This window comes from Harmonia axyridis, chromosome 2, assembly GCF_914767665.1.
Source record: "Harmonia axyridis chromosome 2, icHarAxyr1.1, whole genome shotgun sequence".
NCBI lineage: Eukaryota > Metazoa > Arthropoda > Insecta > Coleoptera > Coccinellidae > Harmonia > Harmonia axyridis.
Genome location: NC_059502.1, coordinates 62,987,083 through 63,009,728, shown reverse-complemented (window position 1 = coordinate 63,009,728; position 22,646 = coordinate 62,987,083). Strand labels below are relative to the sequence as shown.

The 22,646-nt window shown below is 35.4% G+C and overlaps 1 protein-coding gene across 2 annotated transcripts in view; it reads left to right on the top strand.

The window, feature by feature from the left end:
- LOC123673086 overlaps positions 1 to 21,437 on the top strand; it is a 179,391-nt gene extending 157,954 nt beyond the window's left edge. For both annotated transcript variants that reach the window (XM_045607511.1, XM_045607510.1), the window contains 3 exons: positions 12,876 to 13,009; positions 18,183 to 18,408; positions 20,046 to 21,437. In XM_045607511.1, coding sequence (XP_045463467.1) covers positions 12,876 to 13,009; positions 18,183 to 18,408; positions 20,046 to 20,131 — 446 coding nt within the window. In that variant the 3' untranslated portion in view covers positions 20,132 to 21,437. The remainder of the gene's footprint in view (positions 1 to 12,875; positions 13,010 to 18,182; positions 18,409 to 20,045) is intronic.
- Positions 21,438 to 22,646: the final 1,209 nt, after the last annotated feature.

The following is a 22,646-nucleotide window of genomic DNA, read 5'->3' as shown; positions in this document are numbered from 1 at the left end:
ATTTCTAATTTGTTGTGCCTCATGTGGCTTTCTTTATGCAATCCAATCTTTCGATTGATACCAGAGGATAGTTATTTGTTGAATCTGAATGATTGAGGTCCTGAATAATCAAATATCTGCATCAGTATCTTGCCATCGCAATAAATCCAGAATTCAATTATTCGAGAACAAACAAAACAAAGTCGACACTAAGGAGTATATCCCTTTGGATCGAGATTATCAGGCTCACGTTGGAGTTCACACAGGAGCTAGATAGGACTCGAATCGAATTAAGGGTCCTGAGAAGGACCGATTGTTTGGTTCTGAGAAGAACCGTTTGCCAAACTTGGTCTATCTGGACTTGTTTCTGCTGCTGCAATACCATACAATCTTGAGAGAGCATATTTTATGTAGTCTTTAATTTGACTCAGATTGTCACTATTTTCGTCTATCAGAAAATATTCAGTCAAAACCAGTATTACAGATTTCTAATTTGTTGTGCCTCATGTGGCTTTCTTTATGCAATCCAATCTTTCGATTGATACCAGAGGATAGTTAGTTGTTGAATCTGAATGATTGAGGTCCTGAATAATCAAATATCTGCATCAGTATCTTGCCATCGCAATAAATCCAGAATTCAATTATTCGAGAACAAACAAAACAAAGTCGACACTAAGGAGTATATCCCTTTGGATCGAGATTATCAGGCTCACGTTGGAGTTCACACAGGAGCTAGATAGGACTCGAATCGAATTAAGGGTCCTGAGAAGGACCGATTGTTTGGTTCTGAGAAGAACCGTTTGCCAAACTTGGTCTATCTGGACTTGTTTCTGCTGCTGCAATACCATACAATCTTAAGAGAGCATATTTTATGTAGTCTTTAATTTGACTCAGATTGTCACTATTTTCGTCTATCAGAAAATATTCAGTCAAAACCAGTATTACAGATTTCTAATTTGTTGTGCCTCATGTGGCTTTCTTTATGCAATCCAATCTTTCGATTGATACCAGAGGATAGTTAGTTGTTGAATCTGAATGATTGAGGTCCTGAATAATCAAATATCTGCATCAGTATCTTGCCATCGCAATAAATCCAGAATTCAATTATTCGAGAACAAACAAAACAAAGTCGACACTAAGGAGTATATCCCTTTGGATCGAGATTATCAGGCTCACGTTGGAGTTCACACAGGAGCTAGATAGGACTCGAATCGAATTAAGGGTCCTGAGAAGGACCGATTGTTTGGTTCTGAGAAGAACCGTTTGCCAAACTTGGTCTATCTGGACTTGTTTCTGCTGCTGCAATACCATACAATCTTGAGAGAGCATTTTTTATGTAGTCTTTAATTTGACTCAGATTGTCACTATTTTCGTCTATCAGAAAATATTCAGTCAAAACCAGTATTACAGATTTCTAATTTGTTGTGCCTCATGTGGCTTTCTTTATGCAATCCAATCTTTCGATTGATACCAGAGGATAGTTAGTTGTTGAATCTGAATGATTGAGGTCCTGAATAATCAAATATCTGCATCAGTATCTTGCCATCGCAATAAATCCAGAATTCAATTATTCGAGAACAAACAAAACAAAGTCGACACTAAGGAGTATATCCCTTTGGATCGAGATTATCAGGCTCACGTTGGAGTTCACACAGGAGCTAGATAGGACTCGAATCGAATTAAGGGTCCTGAGAAGGACCGATTGTTTGGTTCTGAGAAGAACCGTTTGCCAAACTTGGTCTATCTGGACTTGTTTCTGCTGCTGCAATACCATACAATCTTGAGAGAGCATTTTTTATGTAGTCTTTAATTTGACTCAGATTGTCACTATTTTCGTCTATCAGAAAATATTCAGTCAAAACCAGTATTACAGATTTCTAATTTGTTGTGCCTCATGTGGCTTTCTTTATGCAATCCAATCTTTCGATTGATACCAGAGGATAGTTAGTTGTTGAATCTGAATGATTGAGGTCCTGAATAATCAAATATCTGCATCAGTATCTTGCCATCGCAATAAATCCAGAATTCAATTATTCGAGAACAAACAAAACAAAGTCGACACTAAGGAGTATATCCCTTTGGATCGAGATTATCAGGCTCACGTTGGAGTTCACACAGGAGCTAGATAGGACTCGAATCGAATTAAGGGTCCTGAGAAGGACCGATTGTTTGGTTCTGAGAAGAACCGTTTGCCAAACTTGGTCTATCTGGACTTGTTTCTGCTGCTGCAATACCATACAATCTTGAGAGAGCATATTTTATGTAGTCTTTAATTTGACTCAGATTGTCACTATTTTCGTCTATCAGAAAATATTCAGTCAAAACCAGTATAACAGATTTCTGATTTGAAGTGCCTCATGTGGCTTTCTTTATGCAATCAAATCTTTCGATTCATCACAGAGGATAGTTAGTTGTTGAATCTGAATAAGTGAGGTTCTGAATAACCAAATATCTGCATCAGTATATTGCCATCGCAATAAATCCAGAATTCAATTATTCGAGAACAAACAAAACAAAGTCGACACTAAGGAGTATATCCCTTTGGATCGAGATTATCAGGCTCACGTTGGAGTTCACACAGGAGCCAGATAGGACTCGAATCGAATTAAGGGGATCGACCGATCTACAACTTATCTGGAAAATTGTGATATACTGAGAGGAGGGGAATACACCGTTCCAAATTTGCTAATGAATCATGATATCTGTTTCTCGGACTCATTCCAGTAAATGTTTTGTGAGGTTCCCGTTGAATTCTTGGGGATTTTAGCATGGGTATGTGAGATTATGTTTGGAATATACACAATTCTTTGTATTTGCAAGAATATAGGTTCAATACCTAATTTTATGAAAAATGACATGATATGTTAACTTAAGAATCGGGATAATAAGGTGTACAACTTTGCTTCCGACGTTTTGCGAGAGATAGCAGTAGCGGTAATTGATAATCAACATAAATAGATGTAATACAAAAAGCTTAGTTATTTGTAAACATAACGCCATCGAAAAACATGTCATAATACGAGCCAAATTCTCGTCATTGACTGGAAGTTTCAATTTTTTTTTCTAATATGAAGAAATCTGCGACTGATGCTCATCGAATGCTCTCAAATATCTATGAAAAGGCTGCTATTAGTGGAAGAACTTGCAATGAGGGGATTTTGACTTCGAAGACCAGGATGGCGGTGGAAGAGAAAATATTTTCGAAGATTCAGAATTGATGGGATTACTCGATCAAGACTCGGGTCAAACTCAACAAGAATTTGCAGGATCATTGGAAGTGACGCAACAAGCCATTTCAAAATGACTGAAAGTCATGGGAATTATTCAAAAACAAGGAAATTGGGTGCCGTAGATGTTGCACGGCGTTTGTTTGCTTATGATCAGCTGCTTGCAAGTCAAAGACGGAAGGGATTTTTATATCGCATTTTGACTAGAGACGAAGAAAGGGTTTATTACGATAATGCCAAGCGCACAAAATCTTGGGGATAACCCGGCCAAGCTTCAAACCGAATTTCAACGTTCCAAGGTTATGCTCAGTATTTAGTGGGACCAGCTGAGTGTTGTTTATTATGAGTGGTTAAAACCGACTGAAACATTCTGAGGCGATCATCATCGAACGCAATTAATGTGTTCAAGCCGAGCATTGAAAGAAAAATGGCGGCAATTCAACGAGAGACATAATAAAGTGATTTTGTAGCGTGACAGTGCTCGACTTTATGTTGCGAAAGTTGCCAAGATATACTTGAAAACGTTGAAATGGTTCTATCCCACCCGCCGTATTATCCAAACGTTGCTCCCTCGGACTATCCTTTATTTCGATCAATGGCGCACGGCCTGGCTGACCAGCACTTCCGGTCTTATGAAGAAGTAAAATATTGTATCGATTCGTGCATCGCTTCAAAAATGACCACTTATATTAACGCGGGATTCGTACGCTGTCCAAAAGATGGGAGAAAGTAGTGGCCAACGATGGACAATACTTTGAATTATAAATGTATAACAAGTTTTCCACAATAAAGCCTTGAATTAAAAAAAAAGGCGGAAGCAAAGATGTACGCCGATGTATGTTTATTTGTTTTTGCCACTTATGAATTTTGTATAGTGAACTGATACTTGCAAAAGCAACATTTCCGAATAATTTCACATAAAGTTCTTCTTGTGAAGAAGCAATTAGGAGTATGTGTGCCTTTCATTTCAACAAGTTTTCGGTTTTTTCCAGAGTTTCATCAAACACAATATTCGTATGAATTTCAATTTTCACAATTGCAAACAAAATACCTTCGTCGACTAAGAGGTTCTTGAAGAGAGAGAGAGAACCTATCAAATTACGATTCCACATCCTTTATGTGACAATCTGACCGCAAATAACTATTTCAATTGCCCGAAGAAACTGTTTATTCTTGAGGCCATCAATGGAATCCACTTTGATTAGGAAGTAATTAAACCTTGTCTGCATTGCGTATTCTGCAGACATTATTTAATCGGTTAGGTACTTGTTTGACTTTAAACGCTTCAAGAAACATTTCTGTTTGTTCACATTTCAAAATTATGAGGGAATTCCATAGTTGCATTTATTGAACTTTTAAAGACTAAAACTTCACGAAAATGAATCCTATCTTATAAATGACATCCCCGCCTATGATATCAATAACTAGCTTCAACAAAAATGTGGAAGAATCATTGAAATATCTCTAGAAATGAAAAAGTTATGGGACTTTGAAGTTAGTACGCAGCGTCTAGTGTGTGACGTCACGCCACTTACACGAGGCGACAGGTATTCGCAGAGTGCTTACGAATTCATTGATGTACAATCACTTGTGCCGTACGTGTCGTGTTTAGTTCGTTACACGATGGCTGAAATAAAAAAAAAATTTATACGTCCAGTAAACATTACTTTTTTCTCTTTTTACTTTTTACTCCTCACATAAATATGTTTTGCCATTGATAATGGATAGACTTCAACAACCAGTACTCAACTACAAACTGTTTATGAAACGTTTTTTGAATAAATCATAGTTATAAGTTGAACCATGATGAAGCAAACTCAAAAGTAGATACTCCTTTTATTTCAGCACTGACATAAGATGGATTTGAAGAAAAAACTCCAACACTGCGAATATATCTATTTTAGGCAAATTGTCACTTTGTCCTTTCACGAAGTCTTCTTCCATTATGGTGACATAAAAACAAAACTCGAGTTAAAACTACACTGTACAACTACAAACGGCGCGAGAGCCTTGGCGCGGCTAAGTATTTAAACGTAATTTATGGTGTAGCGATCACAGGCAAGTGGCGTGACGTCACAGACGAGTCGGAGACCAAAGATGTTCCGCGCTAAAATACGTAAATTTAAATAACCTATTTTTTAGTCATTTATTGATGGATTTTCAAAATTTTTTCACTGATTTATCAGTTTTGCTCTATATTTTTATTCTATCGTGTCAAATATAGTATTATCAACATCACTAAACTAGTCCATTCTGTTTTCGTGCTGATTTGATTTTTTTAAATGATGATAAAACATCACACAACCTTGGTAGGAATCCAAAATATTACATATTATGGATTATCTACGTTGGCGGCATATTTACCAATAGAATATAATTTAGGATTTTGCTATTGAATATAAATTGCGTCAAAATAGTCAACAGAGTCAACTAATCATGAATCATATTGTGCATTTCCGAGAATTGAATATTTTCAATTTATTACGCACTCTATTTTACAGTTATTCCTAAACGATTCGTTCAGAAAATTTGACTTTACTTCATGGGTCTATAGATCTTTGAATACTTCCTCTTGAGAGTCTACGTATTATTTTTATGTGGAAACTTTCAACTTGATGAGATAAAATTCATGGGTCACTTGGAGAATTCCATTGAAATTATTCTCAGTTAAAATATAACAAGAGCATAGACAAAATTCGATTGAACTAACATCAATCAACCTTTATTAAAACTTGAGATGAAAGAAAAAAATCTGGTCGCATTTTTTAATCAACACAATGAAATTATTTATTTCTTAGACAATTTTTTTAGTTTTTAGCCTATGTTATGAATCTTTCATTACTCACATACATAAATTGGGTTGATTTTATTTCAAGAAATAGTTTCAGAAAATGTTCACAATTCGAATTTCTTGTGAGAGTCATTTTCTCATGATTAGCGTCAATTTTGTTTTCAACAACTAAAATTATTTTGATACTTTGGAAGCCGAGAATTATTTATTCGATTATTTTGAATGTTTATATGAATTTTTCGTTCAGCTTCGATAACTAGATTTCAGACATACTTACATGAAGATTTTGGTTCTCAATTATTATACCTGTAGGATCCAGTTTATTGTTTCCCTGTAAATAATGGCGATGGTCAACCGGAAGCTTGGAGACCTATTAGTTCCTTTTAATGTCGAGGGCATGACAGTTTCAATAGATTTACAGGGAACGAATTGTATATAATGTAAAAAGGATGTGCTATTCTTCGGGATGTCAAAGAATGTCATATGTCGATTGTAAAACTTATGAAATTTATGGGGTTGGGAAAAGTTTCAGAACAAGACGATTAGGTCAGATGTGTTTCACATGTTTTTCTCAGGTTCTTGTCCTTCTAGAATATTCGGTTTCCAGGAATCCGCGAAGATCTTTGGGGGCGGTAAGGCAAAAGATTTCATTGGACTAGGAGATGGATGGTACCTTTCCTTAAGGGTGTGGTCAAACCGAGACAGGGTAGTTCCAATCGGCAGAGAGCACAGTGAAGATTAAACCAAAGACGGGTACAGACGGTACAGTTTAACTCAAGTCAAAGACGAGACAAGTTCGGTCGGTCAACTTAAGACGTAAGACGAAAAGACGGTTCGCGGACTAGATTAAGACGAGTCGCGAACAAGTTGAAGACGAGACGACCGAAAACTTGAAGTACGACGAAGACGTTTCGAGTAATCAATTAAACGAGAGTTAAAGACGAAATTCAGTACCGTATAGTAGTGAGAAACTTGTTATTAGGACGTTATTGGGATCTTCTCAATACTGAGTTTTCACTGTATAATTGTGGCTTTGTAAATAGATGTGAATAATTCAAAAGAGTTTCATTATTACAAATCCAACAAAGTCACGGAGAAAAGACGAAAGGCCAGGTAATCGAATCATACCTCTAGACGATCGATTAACCAAGCCTACATACCTACTACAAACGAGGTATTTAAATAAATCCATTCAGAATTTGAATAATTGTTTTCTACATCCAATGTTAAAGGCTGATAAAACAATAAATGGTGAACACATATTTTGTCAACTAAAAGTAAACACTCCATTCAAATACCATTGTCTAATCCAGTGAATCGACAAAGCAACAGAATTAACATTATACGAGTATCAATGAATTTCCATTCAATTTTGATCCCGTATTATCCGAAAGTTCAGAATTAACTTTGATAACTGCCATTGTAGCAGCCGAACTTGAAAGTGGTAACTAAGGGAGTATCAAATGAACTTGTGTTACAAGTTCAGCCAGAGGCTTACACTGACCCATCAGCGAGTAATGTATGATTGAATTTTCGAAATTCGATGAAGAACTTCGCCTCTTTATACGAAGTGTTTCGAATTAATCTAAGATATATTTGATCGAAGTTCCGTCCTTTGTGAATATAGCTATGAAAAGCCATATTTTGAATGTGTGTACTATCAAAATAACATGATAATAGAAACGTTGTATATTCTAAAATAAGTTGCAGAACGGGCTCCTATTCCAAGACGAAACGAAAAATACAACTGAAAACAATGTTGTAATGTGTTCATTACATTACAGCACTGTTTTAAGTACTGTAATGAACTGATCATGATACTGAAATAGAGATATAAATATTACTTTATAACATAATCAACGATTGCGACAATCTGAAGAGCTTAGCCCACATAAAATGGTCCAGGCAGATATTTCTTTCGTTATGATCTTTTTCCGGAAACCCTACGGATATCTCAATGTTTGTTTGGAAGGAGATATCTTGTGATTTGAAATTCATGGGTACAATGGAAGTGGTAAACCTCTGAAGAATCTCAAATGCCAGCACTAGCACAGAGAAAGTTTTTCAATGGAAAAAAATTATGTCTCTAAGGAATTTTCGTTTATTATTTATAACCCAGCATCATTTACTGCTTCAATCGGCAGTTTCAGTATGGAAAGAATTTCTTGGGGATTGCTTCTCTACAATATTCAGATCTTGGGTAATTGAAACAGTGCTTACATAACGAGCAGATTCGAATGTGTCCATGATTTTTTCGACATTTTCGACACTTGGCCTTTCATTGCGTGGTGTTTGACGTCTAAATTACCGGAACGGAATTGTCTGTACTCAAATTGCGCGCGATTTGCTGTTATAGCATCAGGATCATAAACACTTTTCACATTTTTAGCCGCCTGTCTTGGATTATCGAAGAAAATATGTGAAATATAGCATTTATTCTTTTTACTAGTGTCTATCTTGGACACCCACTCAAACTAAACTGAGTCAAATAATCACAAAACTGCCGAAGAGGTTTTTGTAGTACTGAATCTCATTCTAACGTTATCTAGTGGAACCCGATCGGACTCATACAGATAACTAAAGCCATCTATTGGAAAAATAACGGATTTTTTCACTACATCCTAATAATATCTCGTTTTCTATAGCTTTTTTACTATTTGTTGTTATTATAATAATATTGAAGAATATAAATTCGAAAAGTCGAAAGTTTTTCTATTTGAATCGTTTTCGAGATATAGGGCGGAGAGCATTATACAAACACGCCATATAAAAGTTGATAATTATTGATGAATACATAATTATTAATAATTTTCATGTAAAAAAAAAGGAAAGCGGAACGTGTTTTCTTTGGGATATTCAAACATATTGCCGCATAAGAACCCAGCGTTCAATAGCTTTTGACTTCACACCAGTGCTTTTCTCATTTAAATTTTCCAGGACAATATTCCTAGCGAGTTCAGATATTCCCCTAACCATAAGGCGAAATTTTCAGTATTTCACTTTACATAAACTATACGTATCAGAGAGAATGATATTTCCAGTTTAATTTCCCTTGAAACTCGCATTAACCTTGAATAAGCCTTCGAGTAAAGTAAATTTTCGGAGAATGAAATGGCTATCGAAACGTGTCCCAGACGACATCGCATGATTTGAAATATTAAACTGGGGTAAAACGATCGGTCATACTCAAGGTTACAAACGGCCGGGCACAACAAAATACTCTGAACACGCGACCGATTATTTGTTACGCGTTATTTCATTCTGACACCGAGGACCGGACTTTTCACGGACGTGGGACGAAACTGTATACCTTCGCAACGTATACGTATTTTTTAATAGTTGCGTGCTTTTCCCCTCTGAAAATTTATCAAGTTACCTAATGGAAGGGAAATGATTCATTTAATCTGGAAAATCATAAATATTTATCGACTGGGAGAGAGATTTGACAACTTATATCATAAATATATGGTTTTAGGTATCGGGAAGAGCTTGATTTATGTTATGAATGGATTTTGTTTTTGAGTGTTTGTTCTCCGAAACGCTCTATCGCTCTATCATATCGTCAAAATGTCAGTAATTCTCCAATTTTGAGCGAAACTGTATACGTACGTATTTTTTAATAGTTTCGTGCTTCTCCTTTCTGAAGATTCATCAAGTTACCTAATAGCAGGGTAAATGATTCATTTAATCTGGAAAATCATAAATATTTATTGACTGGGAGTGAGATTTTACAACTTATATCATAAATATATGGTTTAAGGTATCGGGAAGAGTTTGATTTATGTTATGAATGGATTTGTTTTTGAGAACTTGTTTTCCGAAAAGCTCTATCACTCTATCATATCGTCAAAATGTCAGTAATTCTCCAATTTTCAGCCGGGAACGGTAACATACGATGCAGTTCGATCAAACAAATTTCGGAGAAGAGTTTATTTCAATCCGTTCCAATATGACTGAAAGTTATTATACAGGGTGTCCCGTAAAGACCACGTCAAACCGAGGGAGAATGTAGATCAAAGGATAACCCACCTGCTATGACAAAATTCTCATTATAAAAGACTTACCGTTTTCGAGATATTTTGTTTTTTTTTTTGAAAGAAAATAATGAATTTTTGCCCCTTTCAATAGTTTTGTCTTTACGGTTGGTACAATTTTACACCTTTTCGGTTATTTTTTTTCAGTGAATTATTGCTGAAGAATGATTTAAACGTTCACATCAAAAACATCTTCCGAACAATTTGAAGGGGGGCTATGAGAAATATTTTCATTGGAAATTTTAGTAGTGGATTATTTTGTTCATGAAGTTTAGCCCATCGTGGTGGAAACAAAATGTAGTTAGCTACTGCTGCACATTACACCAATAAATTGTCTATTTTATTGTGATTTCGAAAAGGTATCACACAAGTCATTTGTTATTCAAGGAAAAAAGATATGGCTGTTTTTATCCAAATGGGTTGTCATGGTGATCTACATTCTCCCTCGGTTTGACGTGGTCTTTACGGGACACCCTGTATAAGAGCTAACGACATTTACCCAACGACCAGTATTACTTTGATAAAGCTGCAGAGAATATCAACTTACCTATAATAACTGACAAAAAATCTGAAACACCCAGAAGGAGCTGTTCAAATTTAAAATTATTTTAGGTGAAACATAGATAGTATAGCAAGGAGTAAATGATGATGATAATGTGTTTGTAAACCCCGATTATCTAAACACTCCCTAACATGTCTCTGCATTGATGCAATAAGAGGTTTTTCTTGAGGAATACTATCCCAAGCTACATGTACTTCATGTCTCAAACCGCCCAAGTCCTTGAGGGATGGGGTAAATTGCCAGCCTTCTACCCATGATTTCCCTAACATCATCTATGAGCGAAAGATCGAGAGATCTGTTCGGCCATGGCGAAAGATTCATATGGGTCGCTTCGAAAAAGTTTGAACTAACTCTGGCAACATGAAGTCAGGCATTATCTCGCTGAAATATTGATTCTCGAGCCGGTTAAGGTAAGGGAGAAGATATGGCTCAACTATTTCTCGTAGGTAACGCAGCGCTGTCATGTTACCTCGAATGAAGACTAAAGGAGACCTACTTGCATTTGCACCTCATACCATAACGCCTACTGTCCGGTGTACATAACGTTCAACATCATACTGAGGTTCACGTCTTTCTCCCGACGTCGTCTAACCCTTCTTCGGCCATCATGTGCACCCAAGGTGAATCGAGATTCATCAGAAAAGACGACCTGATGCCATTCCACATTACAATTTTGACATTCTCTGCACCACTGTAATCGTTGCCGGCCTTGCTCAACCGTCAGAGGTAACACAAGATAGGGTAAATTATGCTGTAGTCCAAAAGACTTTATTCGGCGGAAGACCGTTCGGAAAGTTATAGGATAGTCTTGTTCTCCTAACCACTCATCAGCCAAAGATCGAGTTGTCTCTAATGGCCATAAGTCTTAGACGTCGATATTGAACTTCATTTGTGCCCCTTCGACGTCCGGTGCCTACTATTTTTTGATTTTTGGCATTATCAAACCACGCTTGGCAATCTCATAATAGTAGTTGGATTTATGTTCGTACGGTTAGTGATTTCTCGAAATGACAACTCCGCCTCCCGTAGACCAATAATTCGACCTCTTTCATATTCACTTAGCTGGCGATAAATTTCGCGTACACGTGCTCTAGACATTTTAATAACAACTAAACATCGACTTCGAATCTCCTCGAACAGCTGGTTTTTTTTTAAATTAATAAAACTTGCAAAAAACGACTACAATATCCAAGTAAAAAAAACTGTTTAGATGAAAAAACCTCCACGATTTTTTCTCCAAATTCAATCATTTACTTCTTGCTATACCATCTATGTTTTACCAAAAATAATTTTAAATTTAAACAGCTCCTTCTGGGTGTTGCAGTTTCTTTGACAGTAAGTATATCATATAAGAAATGAATGGTCACGAAGGTATCAAGCATAGGGATTTTCGAAAAAATTCATTGAACTGGATGTGACAACGAATTCTGGTAGTCGATTCCACGATCGAATGCTCTATTTGATAAAAAATTCTGTTCCAAGGTCATTCTCAGTATTTGGTGGGACTTGAGGCGTAGTGTATTATGAGATGTTAAAACCGACTGAAACAATCGCAGGTGATCGTTATCGAACGCAATTAATGCGTTTGAGTCGTGCATTGAAAGACAAACGGCCGCAATACAACTAGAGACATGATAAAGTGATTTTACAGCATCACAATGCTCGACCCCATTATGCAGAAATGGTCAAGTCAAGACATAAAACGTTGAAATGGAAAGTTCTACCCCACCCGCCGTATTCTCCAGACGTTGCTCCTTCGGACTATCACTTGTTTCGATCAATGGCACACGGCACGGCTTACCAGAGCTTGACCAGTTTTTTCAATGCAAGACCCGTACGCTGCCCGAAAGATGGTAAAAAGAAGTGGCCAGAGATGGATAATTCTTTGAATTGTAAAAATATAACCAGTTTTTTACAATAAAGCCTAGAATTTCGAAAAAAAAAACGGCGGAAGTAAAGTTGTTCGCTTATGTATATGGAAAATTTTGCTTTGGTTGCATCTTTATAATCGTAGAAAATTCAATCAGTGAACGGAAAAAATTAACTTAATAAGAATCGATTTTGATCTTTGACTATTGCGCCATATTCCAACCACTTATACTGGGACACTCTGTATTTAGCATTCTTACGCTGGTTAAGTTAGCCAGGGGACGTACTAATATCAATTTCCATGATTCATCCCGTTTCCCTACCTACTGCATTCATGAAGATTTAATCATTGGTATCTGCAATGTTCTCATTCTCGTACGGTCAAATTAACAACGGAAATTGGTTTGTTTCAGCACTTCCGCAGGAGGACCCAGTGATAACAGGGGTGGAACCTCAGTATCAAATTGGGGACGAGATAAATCTGAACTGCACGTCAGGCAGGAGCTATCCAGCGTCCATACTGCATTGGTACATAAACGAACAACAGGTCCGTAATAATTGATTTAAACTTGCCACCTATTAGGGTAAAGGGTATGAGACCAATAAAATGATTTGTTTTGAATCATTAATTTTCGAGATTCCTAAACTAGCATTAACAAATTTAATCGATCAAACTTTCGAAATATTTTGAAAGTGTTTTTCTTGGAAAATAGTTGAATTATTCAAAAATATTTTCAAAATTACTCTACGTGTAATTATTTACCTCAAATCGATATTATGCAAAATATATTTTGCTAATTTGAACCAGTTAAATTCATAGGTCGTGTTTGATAGGTATAAGGATAGATTATTTCCTGAATATTGAAGTATTTAAATGATTGATATACAGGGTAACTCATTGGTAAATGGGTGGAAGCTAAGGGTAGATAAAAGACACTGAGGTGAGTCAGAATAACCTTTATTTGACGGGTCTATCTCTCTATAATCGATATATAGAAACACCTTATATATTCGGTACCTTTATTTTCTGCAACAACTACTTCATACGGACATAGTAACTTAATTTTTGTTCAGGTCCGGCCTAGGAGAAATTGATGAACATTTCTTGAATTGTATAGGATACAGCGTGCAAGGTATTCCCCGAACTTTCGCATGTGGTTTCAATACTCAATGAATCTAGTCTAACCTGAATATTCAGACAATACACTAACCAAAATTAAAAAAGAAAAATTCTATTTCATTCGTTATTTATCAATTTTACCAATTTGATTGAATTTTGGTGGTCACAAAATTGAAACACAATGAAATGCACAAGGTTTCGGAGGTCTTTGTTGTAATATATCTGTAATGCTTTTAATAAGTGATATCGCCATTGAAAACGATAACATCGAGGATACAATTTATTCATGGAATATCTAAATTGAAAAAAATGAAATGAGTCCTGAAATACACAACATCTTCATTAAGAACCTCAATGCTTCAAAAAAACCCTTGGAAACATAGAGAAAAGTTCCACAGAAATTGATCAAAATGGCTACCCTTCTGCCCAATGCATTTCTGTGCTCATTTAATTAGATAAGTTATTGATTTTCTTATTATTTCTTGATTATTCTTCAATTTGTTGCAAAGTGATTATCTAAAGAAGTTAAATTCTATCATTTATTCGTGTCGAGTGAACTTCTGAATTTAGGTAACTCCAAACTAAAAAAATCGATAGGATTCAAGTCGGGGCTCCTTGTAGGTCGATTATGAGGTCCAAATTTGATCATCGATATTACCGTTCTCAGTAGTTATATCTATAATTGAAATAATTACAGATATTTCTACGCAAAGATCTCTCCAAACCTCTACAATTCATTGTATTTCTTTGCTTCAGTTGGTGTAAAGCTATTTGTGCGTCCAGATTATGAAAGTAGGTTAGCCCTAATGAATATCTCCAGGTTCTCGTTGAGGAGGTTGAGGGGCGATCTCATAATAACTTACAGATCGCTACATAGTCTCTTCGGTTGTGACCTCAGTCATCTTTTTGTGCTCAACTCGAATAATCTCAGAGGACATAGATTCAAACTCTCACGTGAGAGATTCTTTACCACCACCAGGCAGTACTTCATCTCCAACAGAGTATTCGAGGTTTGGAACAGATTGCCGACCGAGATAGTTTGTGCGCCTAGTGTGAACAGTTTCAAGAACAAACTTGACTTGTGGGCCTCACAGAATGCACTGTGTTTGTGAAATTGAATTCTTTTTTTTTTTTTGTGAACTTTTTTCATTCAATAGCATGAATTTTGTTTTCATCCCTTTCTTCTTATAATTTTTTTTTTCAATATTTTTGTAATCTTGTAATTTGTGACAACATTACTTATTTTAACATATTTTAGAGTTTACAGGCTAAGCCTCAACTCTGTATCACGTTATAATAATAATAATAATAATAATATCTCCATTTGTGTATTTCTTATCGATCACCCTGCTGATGACCTTGGCAGTCAAAGCCATAAAATAGGAATATATACCACAATATTTTATATTTCACCTCAACAATTTATAGACTTCAATTGAACTATTAACTGTAAACTTTTGGTTAGGATTTCAAAAGCAACTATACTTCGCTCCCGATTTCAATAAATGCTGAAACGATTTTGATATATTCAGTGATAAAACGGTCGAAAGCAAATCAAGTTTGATAGACGAAATGTTGGGAAATGAATAAAACAATAAATACCCACCATATCCACAATTCCCGCAATCATTCACCCAAACTTAGCCGATCACAATCGAATCCATTAAGGATATAAAAGATTAGCTTCTCGTCAATGGATTAAATGGAAGGTATTATTTCTGTCATCAGCGAGAAACCTAATAACCCAATGAAACATTGAAATGAAACCCCGATTCCATTTATTCTAATCCACATCAAACACAAGACCAAATCGTAATCGGCTTTTGTAATTCAAAATTAATCGATACTAACTAAATAACTAACTAATATGTTTATTATTGATTCCTATTGAAATTTCTTAATTCGAGGCATATTCAATAATTATAAATTCGCAGTATCTACACATAAGGGGAAAAATCATAAAAGAACTGTTTTATATGCAATGCATTGACAATGAATTGACCATTCATTATATAATATTATGTTATAGTGAAGTTTAGTGGTAATAATCTGAAAACTTTTTGTTTTAGTTTGATCTAATAATAGTTTTTTTAGTACCTATTCGAAAGCCTATTTTTAGATGCATACTTCGACTTTTTTAATGCTTATTTATCCGAAGCCTAGTTATAACAGTGCCTAGACCGATCGGTGTGAGATTTATTCAAGGAATACCTTAAAAAGAAAAGATTTGACATTGTGAGGTTTAGTTTTGCGGGTGAATAGGTCAATCTTAATTAAATGAGTACGTATGTGTTTTTGACATGACTCAATAATCTCGTAATTTTTCTTCTGACTATTCAAACAATTATAAATGATGATTTCAGGGTCAGGTTGAATTGTATTCCGTAACATATGGATCTATATGACTCATTATAATAAATTCATGTTTTCCTGCAGAAAGAACTATGTAAAACATGCCGCCACATGATACGGTTCGAGACAATTTTCTCTGATGAAATAAAAGAGGGATGACAGTAACGCCAACTCATATTTACATCTTTCACTCGGAAAAATCGTATTTTTCATAAGGTCTGCTTTCAGCGAGTTATGAAATCCTGGATGCAACCCTTACTTGCCGAATATCAGGATTCATATCACTGAGTTGCATAAGTTCGAATGTGTCATACAGAGTGATTTTTTTTTCTTTATTTGCAGAGTTTATCAATAATATTCACCCATTGATTAAATTCACTTCTAAAATTGAACATAACAATGCATTTAATTTTCTTGATTCAACAATAACCAGAACTAACAACTTTCATAGTTTCGGTATTTTTAAAAAACTACACAGGACACGTACTGATACTACCATCCATGCTACTTCTAACCACCCAAAAAATGGCGGCATACAACTGTATGATTCAAGAGTAATGAATATATCTATGAATAATGATAATTTTAGTACAGGGTGTCCGAAATTCAATGCCCACTGAAAGTATAGTACCTAAGGTTTTACGTAGGTTTTGGTTCAATATTGTCAATATTAATTATTAATGAAGATTTGATATACTAGTTATTTATTGTACAGGGTGGGCAAATTTTGATGTTTTAGGAAATAGACAAAATCTGATACCCCGTTCTTGTTCTCTTTTTCTTAGAAAGTAACAAGAGTAGTAGGTATTCATTTTTGGCCAACTTCCAATTTTCGCTTATAACTTGAAAATTGGAAGAATTGGCGATATCAAAAAACATTTATATCTCCGCTTAAACTGATGTTAGAGATGTTAAATTGAAACATCATACAGGCACTTGTTTACGTAGAATCCAGTGGCGTGCTCCTCCTTTTAACAAGATTTTCAATCACGAAGCTATGACTCAAAGTTATTTTTTTCACATGGGAACACTAGATTTCTGTGTCGTGTCGTGTTTCAAAAATATAAACATCGTATCAATATAAATAATAGAAAATGGTGAAAAACCTTTTTTCTATCTGAATATTTTTATGGTTTCAACTGTTAATGAGCAAAGAAAAATAGAGATCTATAACAAGAGTAGTGTTGAAACATTTTATCTTGCTCTTAAAGTGTTACTTTATCTACCCTCGTGGTTAAAGTGAAACTTTATCAACTCAACAAAATTGCTATAACATTTCGACATAAGCTATATCAAAAGAATGTAATTATCTTGTCTGATACGATGACAATGATCAATATTCTTTTTTTTATATTTCCAGTACCCAAAAAATGATAATTTTAGGTTCAGTCTCATTTTCTTCCGTGGGAATTGAAACCCACATCACTGGTAATAATAAATGTATGTATTTCTCCGACTAGTACGATATAAAACATGCCACAACATCGCACGGTACGAGACAGTTTTCTGTGATGGAATAAAATGGGGTGACAGTTGCGCCAACTTATTCACATCTTTGCACCCGAAAATTACGTATTTTTCATGAGATCTGCTCTCAGCGATTTATGAGCTACTGGATGCAATGCTTAGGTACATGAAGAATTTCAGGAATCAGGTTTCATATCACTGAGTTGTGTAAGTTAGAATGTTCATATAATTCAAAGAATCACGAATCAAATGACAATTATTGGAAACACGTGCTCTAGGCATATATACAACATAAATATCGACTTAGGATCTCTTCGAAGAACTGGTTTGTTGTAAAATTTGAAAAACTTGCAAAAAACGGCTACAATATTCAAGTAACAAAAATTGTTTACATGAAAAAACCTTCACGATTTTTTTCTCCAAATTCAATCATGTACTCCTTGATGTACTATCCAAGTTTTATAAGAAAAAATTAGAATTGAAACAGCTCATTTCATTATTATTTTTGTCTCTGACTCTGACTCTGAAACAATTGGAAGAACAACTGAAACTGCATAGTATGTTGCATATCTCGAATGAACACTTTAGAATAACGTAGAAACTAGTGTTTTATTGAGATTTGGTATTGTTGAAAAGAACTCTGTCATGATATCTATCGAATATTTTCATTTCATATTCTTTAAATGTTATTGCAATCAATGATTTTCTCTATTTTTGAGACGATATCTTATCATATGTAGAGTATATTGTTATAATTCATCGATTTTTTTTTTTGTTACAGGTGGTAACACCGGCATCGCTAGTTCGGTATCCCCACACACACCACAAGCACGGACTCATCTCAGTAACCCTTGGGCTGAGGTTTACTCTGAGCAATCGTCATTTTTTAGGAGGTTCTATGAGAGTCAAGTGCATTGCCTCGATGTCACCAGAACTGTGGAGAGGCGACAGAGAAAGTGTAGTGCAAAGCATGCCAGTGAAGGATATGAGGGAGGCACTTCTTCTGGGTTAGTGAGCTTTTTTGACTTCATTCAATATTCCGAATGCTTTGTGATATTTTAAGATTTCGTAAATTCCATAAATCACCAATTGATTTGCGATGATTGATTATGCTATCACTGAACAGAGATGACAATCAACAGGTATTAAACGGAAGAGATGAATATAAGATCGATATGATCATTAATTTCAACTTTTTTTTATGTGTCACTAACATATTTATACTATAAAAGAATACGAATATTAGGCCTTGAATTAGGTATAATGCCCGCCACTCACGAAGCGTTTCTTCCAGCGTTTGGTAGCTAGCGTCGAAGAGATTCCAGTCGGGCAGTCAAGTTCATACTCTGATTTACAGTCGTACGGCCGTGTCCCGAGCTGTCTGACTGGAATCTCTTCGACGCTAGCTACCAAACGCTGGAAGAAACGCTTCGTGAGTGGCGGGCATAAGGTACTTCAGTTAGAGTAAATGAAAAGAGACTGAACTAAATCTTGCTTAACAGGCCAATTGAAAAGTCCCCGGTCTACCATAGCAAAACACATTTTTTGGCAAAATTCGATTTTATTATTGAACATAGTTGCCTTCGGGGGCGATACAGCGATTATAGCGATCTTCCAAGTTTTCGATACCATTTTTGTAGTACGATTTGTCTTTTGCTTCAAAATAGGCCTCAGTTTCGGCGATTACTTCTTCATTGGCAATAAATTTCTTTCCATCGAGCATTCGTTGGAGGTCTGAGAACAGGAAAAAGTCTCTGGGGGCCAAATCGGGCGAATACGGTGGATTCATGCAATTTTGCCATTGTTTTTTTTTTATCGGGGTCGTTTTTCAACGATTTCATCCTCTAAATAACGCTATATAATCATCGCTGTTGATGGTCTATCCTTTTTGGAGGTAATCAAAGAATACTGATACCATAACACCTTGCCAGCTGACTGTTGTGTTTTTCCTCGCTTTGGATTCGGTTCATCGTGTGCAGTCACTTCAGCTGACTATCGATTGGACTCCAGAGTGAAATGATGGAGACATTTTGCACTCAGCTTTCTCATGTACAAATATTCGTGAATGATAGGATGTACACGTTCAGATGATATCTCCACAATGTCTTCTATCTCGATCAACTTCTCTTCGCGGTCAATCGAAATTAATTTGTGAACTTTTTGATTTTTTCATCGGTGATAGCTTCTTTTGGACGTCCACTGCGTTTGCCGTCTTCGGTGCTCATTTGACTACGTTTAAACTTAGCATACCATACCAATCACTGATTTTCCTGGTGCAGACCCCGGAAACTCTTCATCATGCCAAGATTTTGCAACAACTGTATTTTTTCCCTTCCAAAAGCAAAATTTAATGAGCCCACGAAATTCTTTTTTTCCAATAACAAAAGTAGCTACACTCACAACGCAATATCTCACAAAGTAATAGTCGGACTTCTGTCAAATTTTGAAACGTATCGTTGGTTGGTACTAAAACTCATATGGATTCAATACTAGCACCGCCATCTGTGCATCAGACCGGGGATTTTTCAATTAGCCTAAAAAAAAATTAATATGTATACTCTATCCAATTTAAAACAGTAGTTTCTCTCATTCCAAATATCTACCCATTTTTTGCTATAATTGAGTGTTTTATTTTTGTTTTCAGTGAAGAGTTCGAGCAGTAATGTTTTCGCTCCGTTCGCCATACTCATAGCTTTATCTTGTGGAATAGTTATGTGGAGCCTAAATTGACTGTGAAGAAGTGAACTAAATCCATGGAAAATTGTGATAAGTGCTGATCCACTTGTATTTATGTGATAAATTTAAAAATTACAGCAGTCAAAACTATACAAAGTGCTGTGAAGTGATCTTTGTGAAAACACTTTCCTGTCATTTCTCTGATGGAGTTCAGTTTATTGTCGAGGACGTTGTAAATAATCCATAAGTTTATATTTTTTTAATTAATGAGGTTATTTCGTTCAAAAAATTTTATTTCTGTTACAATCGAAATTTGAAACTTTAGTTAGATTAATAGGACATATTGCAATCACTTAATTAAAACGGAGAATACTCCATGTGAATACAGGATTCAATAAGGGAATCATTTCTACCAAAATAACTGAGATTCTAGAGTCAATTGTTCTTCTGATTACTTAGCATTTGAAGCCAGAAGATCTGAATTAAATTCTTGAATTCATATGTACTAGAATACTTCATCATCGATTTTTTCGCTCCTAAAAATTAAGTTTTATTCCTTTTGTTCGGCTTTCAAAAAAATCATTTCACTTTTACTGATTTTTCTTCTCTCAGCAACGCTTACATCAAATTTATTCTTTTTGTACTTCAATTTGAATGTAACAAAGGAAATCAATTGTTTCTCCATCATTTTTCATAATAAGATATAATTCCAATTAATTAATTTTATTTCAGATTCCAATGTAATTTTTCAAACATTAAAATATTGTATAGTTTGAGCCTTTCTTCTCATAGAGGAAGTTGAGATAGAATTTGATTCACCTCTCCATATGTTGTATGTGATCCTGATAAGTTTTCGACAAGCCTGTTAACTTATCATTGTGAATATTGATAGAACGCACAAGAAAAAAAAGATAAGGAGTGAATAATGGAAGGAATTTTTATATGACGAAGTTGAAAGTTGAATGGAACGTATTTTTTGTACGATGGGTTTGGAGAATTTTGCAATGCTTCCTTTTTGAAAATTGTACACAATGTTACTTCCAAGTTAAAAGTTGTCTTCAAAGCTTATCAGGACACTTACCACCATTGATTTGTATAGAAACTACCCACCTTGTGATAAACTTGTAAATTTCCTGCGAGAAACCCGTCAATGTTAATGGATAATTTGTACAGCCTTGCTTGTTGTGTGAATCTGCTGAATATTTTCTCTGTTCATAGAAATAGTGAATTAATTTAAATTAATTTAGGAGAATATGTCATAGCGATGTGTCAGCTTGAGAATATATTTTGGAATTATCAATCAAAATGTGCATTCTACTCTGATGGATATTGAAAGATCAAACTTCAAATAAATGGTTTCAAGAATTTCCGAATTTTTTTAACCTTTCGAAATACACAATTTCAGTAGAATAAAAGAAAATGTTAGTCACTCAGTATTAATCACAAGTATTTCGATATTTACTCTGAAAATATGAAAGGTCATACAAAAAAATCAAATCTTGGAAAGTTATATCAATGATTACTTGGATTTCCAAAAATTTTCAAGAAACCTTAATGATAACTGGTAAAATGCGCATCTTCATATAAAGGGTGTTTTTTTAAGAGCTATAGAACTTTAAATTGCAATAAACCAACGATGGATTATTCGATTGACATGAATTTTATTTATCCGCCAGATAATCTTGTGGCATAACATTTCAAATATGATTTCTGGCATATGACCGCCACAGCTGGCTCGGATGTAGTCCAATCTGGACGTCCAATTTTCGATGACTTTTTCCAACATTTGTGGCCGTTTATCAGCAATAACACGGCGAATGTTGTCTTCCAAATGGTCAAGGGTTTGTGGCTTGTTCGCATTGACTAATGACTTTACATAGCCCCACAGAAAATAGTTTAGCAGTGTTAAATCATAAGATCTTGGAGGCCAATTCACAGATCCAAAACGTGAAATTAAGCGGTCACCAAACGTGTCTTTCAATAAATCGATTGTGGCACGGGTTGTGTGACATGTTGCGCCGTCTTGTTGGAACCACAGCTCCTGGACATCATGGTTGTTCAATTCAAGAATGAAAAAGTTAGTAATCATGGCTCTATACTGATCACCATTGACTGTAACCTTCTGGCCATCAACGTTTTTGAAGAAGTACGGACCAATGATTCCACCAGCCGATAAAGCGCACCAAACAGTCAGTTTTTCTGGATGTAACGGTGTTTCGACATACACTTGAGGATAAGCTTCACTCCAAATGCGGCAGTTTTGTTAGAGAATGTAGCCATTCAACCAGAAGTGCGCTTCATTGCTAAACAAAATAAAATGGACGTAGTGCGCGATACGTATTGCGCACAGAACCATTATTTTCGAAATGAAATTGCACTATTTGTAAGCGCTGTTCAGGCGTGAGTCTGTTCAAGATAAATTGCCAAACTAAACTGAGAATAAATCACTTGACAGATGTTAAATCGGTTGCCATCTTGAACAGTGATGCCAACTTGAAGTTATATACCTCGAAAAAAAACACCCGTTAGTATACAAGTTGGGTTGGTTTGCCTCGTTTATTTCCAGAGA